Below are 14,386 nucleotides of genomic sequence, written 5' to 3' on the forward strand. Positions count from 1 at the left end.
CTTTAACACTCGTATTCATATATATAGCTGATTTCAGAAGAGGAGAAAATTGGAATTTAATTAATCAATCACATCTATCACATCTATCACATCAAAAGAGGAGAAAATAACAAACTAGGGCTCTTTTCATTCACTTTTGGGACCCGTTTGGTTCACCGAATGAATTTGATGGGAAATCATTTCCCATGTCATTTCCCAAATGATGGGAAATGGTGATTCCTTTCCCATGTTTGGTAATGCTGGGAAAGTGACCCGGAAATGTCACTTTATTTCCTTTCCCATGTTTGTTTTGAGTAGGAATGGAAAACAAATTTTGTTTAGTTTTCCAATTGTACCCCTATTAAAATAATAAAAAAATACCAATAATTGTTGGATAAAAACTGTAATTATGAATTGTTAGTAAGGACAAATTAGTCAAAAAAAGTTAGTCTTACTTTCCCATGGGAAGGGAAAGTGAAACCTAAGTAGGAAGGAAGGATTCACTTTCCCTCCTACTTTCCCATGTGCTAGGCATCGCTTTCCCATGCCTGACTTACCAAACATGGGAAAGCAATTGGTTTCCCATCCCCAAGATTCCTTTCCCATGAACCAAACACAGCCTTGTCGTGATTTGGGATTTAGGTTTTCGAAAATCTCTGGTCCCTCTAGAATAATGGCCATGTGGTCAAAACTTAATGAAATTGGACACATCCTTGAAGTGATTAGAGCGTGCGTACTATTTGGTTAGTTGTCACGTTTTTAGGGATGCCAATGTTGTGTGGCGTAGACTTACTTGTTTTATAGTATCTTTGTACCATGTTTCTTCATTTTCTTGGTTTCAGACTCCCTGATCTCATTTGAAATGTGTTATTTGGGAATTCATTGTGATATATACGTAGATGCATCTAGATCTAGCTAATATATATTTTTCTCGTTTCAGTTGTCTGGTGATTTTTGCTGCAAGCGAACCTAGAATGGTCCAGCAGTAAAAAAATAGAGATATTTAGTCATATACCCATTTTTAGCACTAATGGTATAAATAAATCATATACCATTTAATTTTTATAAACAAACTCAAAAAAAAGAACATACGTGAAAATAAGTGTACGTACGTTCAATTCCTTCCCAGTTTGTTTCATTCATCAAAGTTTTTATCGTCCTCCTCAACAACCGCCCACTTGGCCCACGTCCTTTTGTATCGGAAGCAACTGCGTCGTCAGCCCTCAGAACATATTATCAGAGACAGACAACCATACATTAATGTCGGTGGTGACGTCATCAGGATCGCAAAAACGTATATTAGTGGAAAACGAGAATACCATGTTTTATTTATTTATTATCTTCATCTTCATGCATGACATACACCGAGCCCAACCAGGACCAGCTAACCTAAGCTTTTACGTTTGGGTGGTGCTAGAGGCACCAACTTTGGGCACCAACTCTCTAATAGAGGTGGAGCCCGCGAATACAACAGGTCCCACGCTCTATTAGAGAGTTGGTGCCTCTAATATTTTCCTTTACGTTTATCAACATTTGGAATTGGAAAACTTTGCTTCCCTTCCCTTGTAGGCTCTAAGCTAGCTACCTAAATTATGACATAATTGTTATACTATTGGGCACCCCTCTACGTGTAACCCCAGCCTCTGAGGTAGGCATAATGTGAGACTCCAGCCCCACATCTGTTCCTCAAATTTGGATCACCAGTTCTCTCAATTCTCTTCATCTCCATTGAGAATCTATGAAATGCCTCAACAATCACGTTGTCAGCTGACCATGTTGACAGCAAGTCCTTTCTCTCCCCAATATACTCCTCATCACCAGGAGAGTGAGCTGAGATTATATCAATTACTACAATTAATAAGTCAAAAATTCGTTCAAATTCATAGTTTGATAACATAAGATAACGGACAAGTTTTAATTTTAGACACCTTCTATAATGAGATCTGCACAAGGCCTTCAAGGGTCAAAGCGCCACCAATCTCGATAAGCAGCACAACTAAACTCCATGCAATATTTGGAAGGAGAGAAATTAGACTCTATTTTGCATCCGGCATTGACTATTTCGGTATGTAAGTTTGTCTCCTTCACAATTAGATTGGCGCAACAATGACTATTTCGGGGCGGCAAATGAAAGAAACCTATCCAAAAATTAAAATGTCATATTCAATATTAGCGGTAAGTTTTCTGTGAGTCTATGTGCCTACTGATAAGCACCAAACACATAATTCAGTTAAGTTTTACTTTTCTAAGCTGGATGGATGGGATGGATCAATAATGTATCGATATCATTGTCGCCAACAAAACATAACGACGTGTATTAATATCATTTTCAATTATATCAATTGTTGTCCTGCATAAAGAGTTTCTGGTATGGCATCTAGATCAATAATGGTAGCAGCTTAGCCTGAAAAAACAAACTGTAGAACCAATAACAGAAATCGATTATGCTAACACGGTAATCAGAACAAAATCATGGTTTCCTCAACTCTGACACCAAAAAACCTATACAAGACTACCCTCAGAATTTTAAGGTCCCAAGACCTTTCCCAATATACAACTCGACCCAACAAAGGATTCAGTCCCAACAGGGGAAAGCACCTAAGAATGTGAAGAATTAATAATAAATCCAAGCGTTAAATCTGTGGTTTTCGTATCCTAAAACAATGCATATTAACTAATATCGAACAATATCCTGAAGGCAATCATAAAAGAACTGGATGTTTATCTTCTCTTTTCCAGAGTAGATTGCCTCGGCAGATCCTCCTTCCTCACCCTGGGCTGCCATCTCAATTACCATATAGAGCTTCTTGATAGGCATCTAGAGAGAGAAATTGAATGGATAGAATGAAAGTTAGAAATGGATTAAATAAAGGAAAAAGACAGAAAAATAAGATCCCCTAATTAATACCATTCAAAACATAGAACTGGATGTTTGAACGGGTTTCAGAAATGTTATTGCAAATTAATTTATGATAAAATGACTTAAAACATTAAACATAGTCGAGGTTGCAAAGTCCAGCCACATGTAAAATTTTGTCCTTCTAGAAACATCTAACAAGATAAACGTTTAGGTTTCAAAAGAAAATGTCACGAGCAGTGTCTCACAAAATTATAAGTATTTTTTCTTCTATAATTTTTCTGTTCAAAGAAGACTTGCCGAGCCACACCATAAATTAACTGTAGAAAATTCAAATTCAAATTCAAATAAAATAATGAACAAAGGTAAGGGAAGACCAAGTTTACATCATTTAGGGCCTCTGCCGCAGCATCAATGTCTTCATCAGCAAAAACATTCAACTGTGCTAGCACCTGTGATGAGAATAATGCCAAGAAATTATGAATATACATATGAAGAGCATTCAACTTACCAACAACAATGTTGAAACAACTGACAAATGTAAAAATAACAAAACAAAACCAAAATGGAAACAACAATAATGGTTACCTGCTTTGCATCCTCTGTCTTTAATGTGGGAACATTGTAAGTCACAGAGAAGGTATTACAAAAACCGATTGAATCTAGGAAGCCCAATTCACTTGTTGTTCCAAACACCAGAAGCTTTTTTCCCTGAAGATGGGAGAAAAGGTTAAAAAAGAAAGATTATAGGCATCCAAAGACTTCAGATATATAAGGAAGAGGGCTGAAAAAACCCTATCTATAATCATATTCCAAAAAGTAAAGGCTTTGTATGGTTTCAGCCAATAAATATTCTAAAACCGGTGTCTCTAATATTCAATGAAGTCTAGGGAAAATGAAAAACCTTTGGAGGAAGGCGCTTCAGAAGGACCAACAGTGTTTGAGATAGCACATTTGAAAACCTTGGACCAATAGCAACATATTCCAGTAACCTGCAACGCATTTTTAAAACAACAATTTATTCAGATATGGCTCGTAAAGGCTTTGGGGAAAAACCAAGATGAGTCACATAAGTAAATTAAACTTAGATCAGCAGTAATTACCTCTCAATGTCATCGAGGATAATGATGCTCAATGGTGACTTGTATGCATCCTCAAAAACCTATCCAAAAATTACAAATATTAAAAATGAAAAGATCGTATTATATGCAAGGCTTTTTAGTAAACCAGCAAATTATCCCATGATGTTGCTGAGTTCACAATAGCCATAGTTGAATATTTGAGACATGAAAGTGACATCTTTAAACTGACCAGTAACTAGCACTTTTCCGAAAACTACATTTTCTTAAAAGTGTCCAAGAAGACAGACAAACCTTTAAAATTTGGGCACATTTGGTGCTCTCATGAAGACCAATCATTGTCTCAGCAGAAACCTGTCCAGTAAGCAAAATTCGAAAACATTGTATCAGAAATTAAAGGAAGTGAGATATAGAAAAGATTGCAAATTCTTGAAAATCATATACATATGCAACATGAAACAAAAAATATGGGATATGAGCTTACAATCTTGACATAGGGAAAATCACTGTCGATGCCAACAGTAGCTGCTAGTGCAGATTTACCACTGTCCAATATGGGTAAAGTTCAGAATGCTCAAATAACCAAAAGAAAATTAAAAAATGAATACATAAAAACACACACATGCATACCTGCCACTAGGGCCTTCCAGAAGGCATGTAACAAGTGGGCTTCCTTTGCTCAATTTAACTTGCTCCACTAGTAGCATAGCTCTTTGATAAATGTGCTTATGTCGATCACCACAATCCACCATGCCATCAATTCTGTAAAACAAGTTGCAAAAGAATCAGGAAATGAAGTGTAAAAAAAAATTAACAGCCTCCATATCTTGCCAGACATTCAAAGAAAGCTTGATCTTCGTTTTAAACAGACTAAGATAGAGATTTCTGTTACTGTCACCAAGATTACTACTTGCTAGCTTGATCTAATATAACAACCTGATGTAAACTAAGCTAGATCGATAGCAATTACATTTCACTATTACTCAACAGCTCAATAGTAAGTTAGTAACTAAAGCAATACCTGCATCTTTCAAGGTCATCAGTGGAGGCTCCAAATGCAGGTACAATTTCATGGAGTGCATGTAGAAAATCATCCATGGTAACTTTAATACTCTCTTCATCCACTGGCTTGGTCAGATCATCCAAACTTAATTGCCTATTCAAAGCAAATGATACTGCACTTTTAACGACACCTTCAAGTTCTGCACCACTATAGTTTTTTGTGCGAGCCGCTGCAAACATGAAATATATAAGCAAAGCCCTCCATCTCCTTCGTGGATACATGTTTACAGTTCAAAGTATTATAAAAATATTAACAATTTCACGAAATAGAATTTGGAAAATAATAATAATAATAATAATAATAATAATAATAAAAGAATTTTCATTCTCAAGGTCATTGACTTTTAAAACATTGGTTTTACCCCACATGAGCCTAACTAAATATTCTTCTTGATGTAAAACCAGAACCTTCAGACAAAGATAGAGAGAAATGGAAGAAAAGGAGAGAGAGAGAGAGAGAGAGAGAGAGAGAGAGAGAGAAGTCGGTAAACTTTATTCCCCATGCCAAAAACTCTGAGATTAACTTGCAAACATTCCTATTTATGTAAGCAATCCCAAATAATGAAATGCTGCAATAGATAAGTAGATAAAAACAACCTAACTTCTACCATTGCACCTCTGCGTAAAATAAGTACATATATCCTTCTTGCATTTGTTATCCTTACTGATTTCTCATTTTTGATCACTTACCCAATGGTTGTAACTTGTAAGAGATACAACAAATCTACTACAGGCATCTTTGTTTAGGAGTAGGTGGGACAACAAATTGACAAAAATCTAAATACATTTTATACGTCCATATATAACATTAATATTGTTTCTGATACAGCTTTTCACCAGGATAGAATACTGAAACCAGCCTATGTAATATTTTAGTGTTAAAATAAGTATTTTAAAGTTACAATTTTAATCGCCATCTTCAGCTGATGTAATAATTTGAACTAAATAGTCTTCAATCAATTCTTAACTCAACCAATTAACATATAAATAAGTATCGGTGAGCACGTCACTTTTGCACATACCAAGCTCTTGGAGGTTCACATCCGGAGCAAGAAAAGAGCTCTCCTTCATCTTGTTCGTATGAATTTGTAGAATCTGTAGACGACCATTTTCATCAGGAAGGCTTATCTCAATTTGCACTTCCAGACGTCCTGGCCTACAAACCAGGAAAATATGGAAAATTATAAGATGTTTACAGAGTAAACATGTAGTGGAATGACTTTGAATATCAGCAAGTTCATTTCTCATCCATCATTAAAAAAATCCAAAGCAAAATTCCAATTGTGTAAGGTTGTTCAGACTGCATATAGCTACTAACGCTTCACATATCTTCAATAAACATGTTATAACCCATGTTTGAAAATCACCATAATGTTCCATTGACCAACAATACGGCAGTTTCAGTCCACTATAACCAACAATACCAACAATACAGAAATGTTGACTACGAGTTGTTATTCATTCTTCTGAAGACATAAGATGAACCTAGATAACTGGAGCAGTTTAAAAAAACACAGCAGTGAGCAGGGTACGGAGGGATGAAGAGAGAGAGCACCTCAAAAGGGCTTCATCGAGCAAATCTTTTCTGTTAGTCATCCCAATAAGCAAAACATTATTGAGAGACTCCACGCCATCAATCTGAAAAACAAGTGGTTTCTCAGCCATAAGAAGATTCCGTAGGAAAATCAAGAAGAGTATAATGGCCAAGCAACAACATTTTTGCAAGACTTACAGCCCAATTTTAAATTTCACTGACCTTTGTGAGTAATTGGTTCACAATACTGTCATGAACCCCTGTACCATCTCTAGTTGATCCTCTTGACTATATTGCAAAATAAAGCACGTGTTATGGTCTTGTTGTATAAAACCTTGAATGCCTAACCAAAAAAACCTTAAATCCAACTGAAGCTATGCAACTGTGAAAAGGAAGGGTTGATGGGGTTATGCAATATAGAAGAAACAGCTCCATGAGGAAATCTGAGTAATCAGCATAGAGTAAGAAATCTTTATACCTTACAAATAGCATCAATTTCATCAAAGATTATCACATGCAAATCACTTTGGTCTCCTGAAAAATAAATGGCATGATGACATTAGAAATTATATATAAAAAACCCAACCTAAAACTGCTCTTGACACATATATTTCCCTTACCATTAGCCCTTTGATCATTCTCAGCATCGGCAAATAGATCCCTAACATTTTTTTCAGTTTCACCAACAAACTTGCTCAAGACTTCAGGGCCATTAACAATCTAGTACAGTTCATCAAAGATAACAATCAGTCCATAAATCACCAACGTAAAAATTAACTAAGGATAAGCTGCATTTCAGAAATCATTCAGACATGCTCAGATAACGTTATAACCTTAAGACAATGTAGTTGCATCAAAATAATGTGTTAAATCATGATTCGGCATGGTTCCACGTTTACAGCTGGCAGAGCTTAATCAACTCATTACCTTAGCATGTTAAGAAGAATGAGAATCTTGTTCTTAGTTTCATCTGAGTTTCCTGTGTCCTCAATTGGTAATCTTCTTTGAAATTATAGTTGAAACTTTGTTGGAAACAGAAAGTAACCATTCAAATATTCATAAGTTCTCAACTGCCCCTAGCAAATCTTAGAAATTTAATACAATAAATGGATCCGTCTTCAAACCTTTGGTTCTTTCCCGTTCAACATCTTTCCAATTTGACGAGCCATGAGAGTTTTTCCAGTACCAGGTGGCCCATAAAGCAGCATACCCTTTACATGCTTGATCCCTAATCTGGAACATCAAAGTCTTTCCAATTAGGAGTATAGTATACAGATAGACCAAAAGGATACCAATACAGCTAGAAAAATCAGTTATCTTACTTATTTGTCACGTGGGGAGGGAATACACGGGAGGCAAAAGCTCTTCGAAATATGTCTGCAAACTCGTCACCCAAGCCACCAATTCCAAGAGTTTGAAGATTAAATTCTTTATGCCTGAATATGCTGCTACTTGCAGCTTCACGCTGATTTACAATCTGGAAAACACAAGTCAGTATATCAAATTTCAAAACATTATTCAATATTGTTTATTACTCAAAGTGATATTGAGTATTTTCTGTTGTACACATCCATCATATCAAATTGATCACAACTCTGATTGAAATAGGATATGCAGCTAAAAACGTGATTGAAGGTGCAAGTGCAAAACTGATTCATCATTGGGAGACCTTCACAACCATGTACCTAGTGCGTTCAACCAATCTAGGATAGGATTAATTTATTCTTATTGTAAACAAAACCTATAATGGCAACCATTACAAACTACATGAAGTAATTTTTTTTTCCTAAACATAGAAATAAAAATATATGTAGCCTGCCAAGACAAATATACAAAAATGTAACATAACTGCCCTTTCCACTATTTATAGTTATTGAGCTTGACATCATTTCACAAATTACAGGAAAATTTAAAGATAGATAGCTCACCTTTATACCACTTGCATTTGATGTCTCGAAGATGATGTATGTGTCATTCACAATCATTCCTCTTTCTATACCATTAGAGGTTTCTTGTCCCTCTACAGCAGCTTGATTAACAGTGAAAATGTAATTAATCCCATGAAACTCAAATGATACTCTTTGTCCTGCCGTCATAACCTGCACATAAAAAGGCCCAATGTTCCAGTTGAATCCCAACCCCAGACGATATAAAACAAGTATGAAGAACAAGTAACCAAAGGAGAATGTAGAAGCTACCTGGTTCATAAACTTCTTTTTAAGTTGGTTTGACAAGAGAACAGCATCAACCTACAAAACAATCCAAAATTCTTCAAATCCATAATGCTTTGGATGGCATTTGCATTTGTAGAAAAATAGAGAAGAAGAATGTGAAAATGGAAATCCATATGCATATACCTGTTCACTTTTAGTCCCTTTTTTCACAAACTCCAAATCTAGCGTGAGCAGCGCCAGGTTGAAATCCTCAGGCGGAACAAACCTAAAATAGGGATTTCCATAATGCAATTAGAAACTGAAAAACGATCGAACCTCAGCTCCAAGCCAGATTGATTGAGTGCCTGACTAACCTGCTCACAGACACTGAATCGCCAGTGGACACCCTAGCATGCCGCCGTTGGATTGCGTTCAGCGCAATGTGACCCTTTTGTATGCTGTGATGAGGAGTTTCTTTCAGTTAAGCAAATCAAAAAAACCAAACAAGAACACAACACCGAATGAAATGTGATCAAGTAATGACAGATTTCTGTGAAAATTCGATAATTAGATGCGGAGAACGTAAATATAATCAGAAACTGTAATAATGAAAAGGATATGAGACAGTGAGGACGAAGGCGTCGCCGACGGAAGCCAGATTGAGCCTGGTGCCGGGGATGGCGAAGTTTTGAAGATCGGCAGGCGAGCAGTAGGCCAGATTGGTCAAAGCCAGATCTGCAGCCGGGGTGTTGGTGACTATCATCGTGGTCGCAGGAGCAGAGGATGAGAACCCGAACCGGCCGGCCATTTTAGATCAAAGGCGGAGGAGATCTGGTTCCTTTGGTTGTAAGATATGGAGACGACGAAGGTTCTTTTTCTTTTGAATTTTGTGATTTTGGTGACCCAAATGAAAGCCCAAAAGAATCGTTGAAGGCCTTACAGCCCAAAAGAACCATATATATGCGAAACATAACTTTATTAATATATAAATATAAAATTACTCACAAATGTCAAATTGTGATTGGTATATAAATATAAATTTCTATTTGCGTGAAATAATCTAATTTTTAGGTCAAGAAATATGACGTATACGAACCAATTATACGAGACTAATTTCCTTATAAGAATACGAGTTGAATGACACGTGCGAACCAATTATGTGCCTTTAAGAAGAGCCCTACTTCGTCAGCACAATCAAAACATAAACTACAACTCACAAAGAGCCCTACTTCCTATGCTCGAACTGAATCCTAAATAATAAAAGCAACATAATGCTACAAACATAAAATTAAAACAAAAGCAACATAAATATTTTAATATTTAACTAGAGACACAAGTTTGTAACTCAAATGATTAAGAGCATTTATCTCTACACACAGTGATTGCTAACCTTGAGATTTTAAGAGTCATGTATGAAACTTAAGCTTGGACCCTTACATAATCTAGTACGAAAATACTCCAAAAATAATATTTTTTTCATGACTTAATTCCATAAAATAATTTTTTCATAACTAAAATTCATCATTAATTGACATGCAATATAAATCATAAATCAAATTCATAAAAGTTTCAATGTTTTAAGTTGATAAAATTAAATATTAATATGTTCAGTACAAAAATAAGCTCTATCAAGAGCTCCTATTTGAGATTGAGTCAATTGCTCAATTTTATCCTTTTTATAATCATTTTGTATAATCCATAGTCAATTATGCGCTTGATTATATATACAATATCTATAATTTTAATATATAATATACAAATAAAAAAATTTGGGGCCTTGTGCAGTGGCGCCACACAACCTAGTGGCACCCCTGCCTAGACCTAAGGTCATAAATTCAATTCGTCTAATACCACTTGTATAAAATATATATATATATATATAACACGTATTAACTCAACTAAATGCTTGGAACAATGTGTTACAACTCAATATTTTTTTTCAACTTATGTGATATTTGATGTATACACTACGTCATTGTACTAAAATAACAAAACTATCTTTTTCCTAAACAATATATATATTTGTGTGAGTCCCATATAAATTAGTGGAATGGTCATTTTCAGTTGCATTTTTTTGGATCTGCTCAGTTTTAGTTTTTGGGCATGGTTGTTTTGTGATGCTTTAGTTATGTTTTTTTTCCCAAGTTTTTGTGGTATAATTGAATTGCAGAATCTTCATCAAGTCATGTAGATAAGCATTTTGTATTTGATACGGCACATAGGAGTTCAAGACATGGCATGTTTTTGCTTTCAGAACAACTCCTCTTACTACTATACCCATAAATCTTTGTATAAGATTGTTGTTCTGGTTGGCAAAGAGATAGCAAAAATCACCATCTTGCATTTTTATTAAAACAAGTAAGAAATAATCTTATCATATTTTATTAAGAAAATTTTTGGCAAGTTACAACTGAAAAGCTTGATCACTATATAATATTTGTACTTAATTTATTTAAAATATATTAATTTATTTTAAAATATGTGAAAACTATGAGTATAATATGTGAATTTTTTGTGTATTATTGAAAATTTTGTAAAAAATACTTGTATTAAACAAGAAAAATACATACATATGTTCGTGTATTGTATGTTGTTGTTTTAAAAAAAGTGTATTTTACCAAGTCTTTAAGGTGTATAAGAAAAACAGAAATATTATTGAAAAATACATACGTATGTGTATACTACGAGTATTAAACGGGAAAATTCTAAATTTGTTATACAAGTAAAAACTCAAAAAGAGATAATAGAGACTCGGGTAATGGCCTAATCTATATCTATATATATAAAGCAAAAGGCAGAGAATGGTGAAACATTAAAAATACCAGAAAATGCCCTTGGTTAATGCAAACATTAAGAATTGAAATTATTAATTAACTGAGGATAATATGGTAAATTTACACTTTTTCATATTAAAAAAATATAAAATTAAAAGAAAAATCAGATAATGGATCCTCTTTTTATGGAACGCAACTATCGATTATCTTTTTTAATTCTAAAATAAATTTAATTTTTTCTTTTAAAAAGCTTCTCGCAGGCGCGGATGCGCATGCAGAGAGGCTAGTAGTGAATAATTGGTAAATTTTTTCATTAACTTCATGAATTATATTACTTAATAAATATTCACTAAATAAACAATAATTAATATATAATTACTAATTTAACTAATTAAATCAGGCAAATATATTATTTAATTACTAACAACAAATTTTTAAAAAAATTAATTAACCTAAAAATCCTAAGTTCATATTTATTTTTTTTCAAAAAGACCTCTCCTGACGAAATTTCGTCGGCAGAGATATTTTCGTCGGGAAAAACCTAATCCGACAAAGTTTTGCCGGCATAGACCTATGCCGACGAAATTTCGTAGGGAGAAGTGTTCATTTATTTATTTTTAAAATTTTTAATTTAAAAAATATAAAATTAATTTCTTTTCTTTTGTTTTTTGGATAACATCTTTAATTTAATATATGTAATTAATTAATATCTTATCCTTTTTGAATTACTTTAATTAGTAATTATTTTTTCATTATTATTTCTTTGGTGAATATTTATTAAGTAATATAATTCATGAAGTTCATTAAACAATTTACCAATTATTCACTAAATAAACAATAATTAAAATATAATTACTAATTTAACAAATTGAATAAGGCAAATATATTATTTAATTACTAACAATAAAATTAAAATTAAAATTAATTAACCTAAAAATCCTAAGTTCATATTTATTTATTTTTTTAAAGACCTCTCCTGACGAAATTTCGTCGGCAAAGATATTTTCGTCGGGAGAAACCTAATCCGACAAAGTTTTGCCGGCATAGACCTATGCCGATGAAATTTCTTCGGGAGAAGTGTTCATTTATTTATATTTAAAATTTTTAATTTTAAAAATATAAAATTAATTTCTTTTCTTTTGTTTTTTGGATAACATCTTTAATTTAATATATGTAATTAATTAATATCTTATCCTTTTTGAATTACTTTAAATAGTAATTATGTTTTCATTATTATTTCTTTGGTGAATATTTATTAAGTAATATAATTCATGAAGTTCATTAAACAATTTACCAATTATTCACTAAATAAACAATAATTAAAATATAATTTCTAATTTAACTAATTGAATAAGGCAAATATATTATTTAATTACTAACAATAAAATTTAAAAAAAAAATTAATTAACCAAAAAATCCTAAGTTCATAATTATTTATTTTTTTAAAAGACCTCTCCTGACGAAATTTCGTCAGCAAAGATATTTTCGTCGGGAGAAACCTAATCCGACAAAGTTTTGACGGCATAGACCTATGCCGATGAAATTTCGTCGGGAGAAGTGTTCATTTATTTAATTTTAAAATTTTTAATTTTAAAAATATAACATTAATTTCTTTTCTTTTGTTTTTTGGATAACATCTTTAATTGAATATACGTAATTAATTAATATCTTATCCTTTTTGAATTACTTTAAGTAGTAATTATGTTTTCATTATTATTTCTTTGGTGAATATTTATTAAGTAATATAATTCATGAAGTTCATTAAACAATTTACCAATTATTCACTAAATAAATAATAATTAAAATATAATTACTAATTTAACTAATTGAATAAGGCAAATATATTATTTAATAACTAACAATAAAAGTTTAAAAAAAATTAATTAACCCAAAAATCCTAAGTTCATATCTATTTATTTTTTAAAAAGACCTTTCTCGACGAAATTTCGTCATCAGAGGTATTTTCGTCGGGATAAACCTAATCCGACAAAGTTTTGCCGGCATAAACTTATGCCGACGAACTTTCGTCGGGAGAAGTGTTCATTTACTTATTTTTAAAATTTTTAATTTTAAAAATGTAAAATTAGTTTATTTTCTTTTGTTTTTTTTGGCAAACATCTTTAATTTAATATATGTAATTAAGTAAATTTTTATCCTTTTTGAATTACTTTAATTAGTAATTATGTTTTAATTATTATTTTTTTAGTGAATATTTATTAAGTAATATAATTCATGAAGTTAATTAAAAAATTTGCCAATTATTCACTAAATAAACAAGAATTAAAATATAATTACTAATTTAACTAATTGAATAATGCAAATATATTATTCAATTACTAACAATAAAATTAAAATAATTAACCTAATAATCCTAAGTTCATATTTATTTATTTTTTTAAAAGACATCTCCTGACGAAATTTCGTCGGCAGAGATATTTTCGTCGGGAGAAACCTAATCCGACAATGTTTTGCCGGCATAGACCTATGCTGATGAAATTGTGTCGGGAGAAGTGTTTACGTTATTTTTTAAATTTTTTAAAGAAAAAATACGAAATTAGTTTCTTTAAAATATAGTCTTATACATATATACATATGTATGTACGTATTTTTCAATAATACATTCGTATTCTACACACGTCTACTATTTTTTAAAAAGCAAACGTACAATAGTCGTATTTTACATGTACATACGTATTTCTAATGCTTAATACACATATTTTTTTACAAAATTTTTAGTAATTCTCACAAAGTTCACGTATTATACAAATAATTCTCACATATTATTAAATACGAATAATAGATGTTATAAAAATTATACTAAAATATTGTATAGTGACTTATTAATATCTACTTTGGATATGTTAAAACTAGCAAATTAATATCTATAAAGTACAAGCTAATGAAACTTGGAGGGTCCTCTTTTCTTTTTTTAATTTATATATTAAATA

The 14,386-nt window shown here is 32.3% G+C and overlaps 1 protein-coding gene across 1 annotated transcript; it reads right to left on the reverse strand.

Moving 5' to 3' along the window:
- Positions 1-2,401: 2,401 nt before the first annotated feature.
- Positions 2,402-9,589, reverse strand: NSF (AAA-type ATPase family protein). Its single transcript, XM_021970158.2, has 21 exons — positions 9,285-9,589; positions 9,039-9,134; positions 8,869-8,950; positions 8,710-8,760; positions 8,440-8,610; positions 7,834-7,988; positions 7,636-7,744; positions 7,132-7,231; positions 6,990-7,045; positions 6,734-6,799; positions 6,533-6,615; positions 6,000-6,133; positions 4,937-5,147; positions 4,546-4,677; positions 4,400-4,460; positions 4,210-4,269; positions 3,940-3,998; positions 3,741-3,828; positions 3,425-3,547; positions 3,223-3,288; positions 2,402-2,797 (listed from the first exon to the last, which is right to left on the reverse strand). The coding sequence occupies exons 1-21, from the start codon at positions 9,470-9,472 to the stop codon at positions 2,654-2,656; spliced, it is 2,235 nt and encodes a 744-aa protein (XP_021825850.1). The 5' UTR covers positions 9,473-9,589; the 3' UTR covers positions 2,402-2,653.
- Positions 9,590-14,386: the final 4,797 nt, after the last annotated feature.

Source organism: Prunus avium, chromosome 4 (genome assembly GCF_965620075.1).
Source record: "Prunus avium chromosome 4, drPruAviu1.hap1.1, whole genome shotgun sequence".
NCBI classification, from domain to species: domain Eukaryota; kingdom Viridiplantae; phylum Streptophyta; class Magnoliopsida; order Rosales; family Rosaceae; genus Prunus; species Prunus avium.

What these genes read in the sequence shown, in the direction of transcription:
- NSF (XM_021970158.2), bottom strand. Translation starts at nt 9,472, where the DNA reads ATGGCCGGCCGGTTCGGGTTCTCATCCTCTGCTCCTGCGACCACGATG. An exon ending in AAAAGAAGTTTATGAACCAG is followed by an intron (nt 8,611 to 8,709) that starts GTAGCTTCTACA and finishes TTTTATGTGCAG; the next exon opens with GTTATGACGGCAGGACAAAG. An exon ending in TGAACCAATTACTCACAAAG is followed by an intron (nt 6,616 to 6,733) that starts GTCAGTGAAATT and finishes CTTGTTTTTCAG; the next exon opens with ATTGATGGCGTGGAGTCTCT.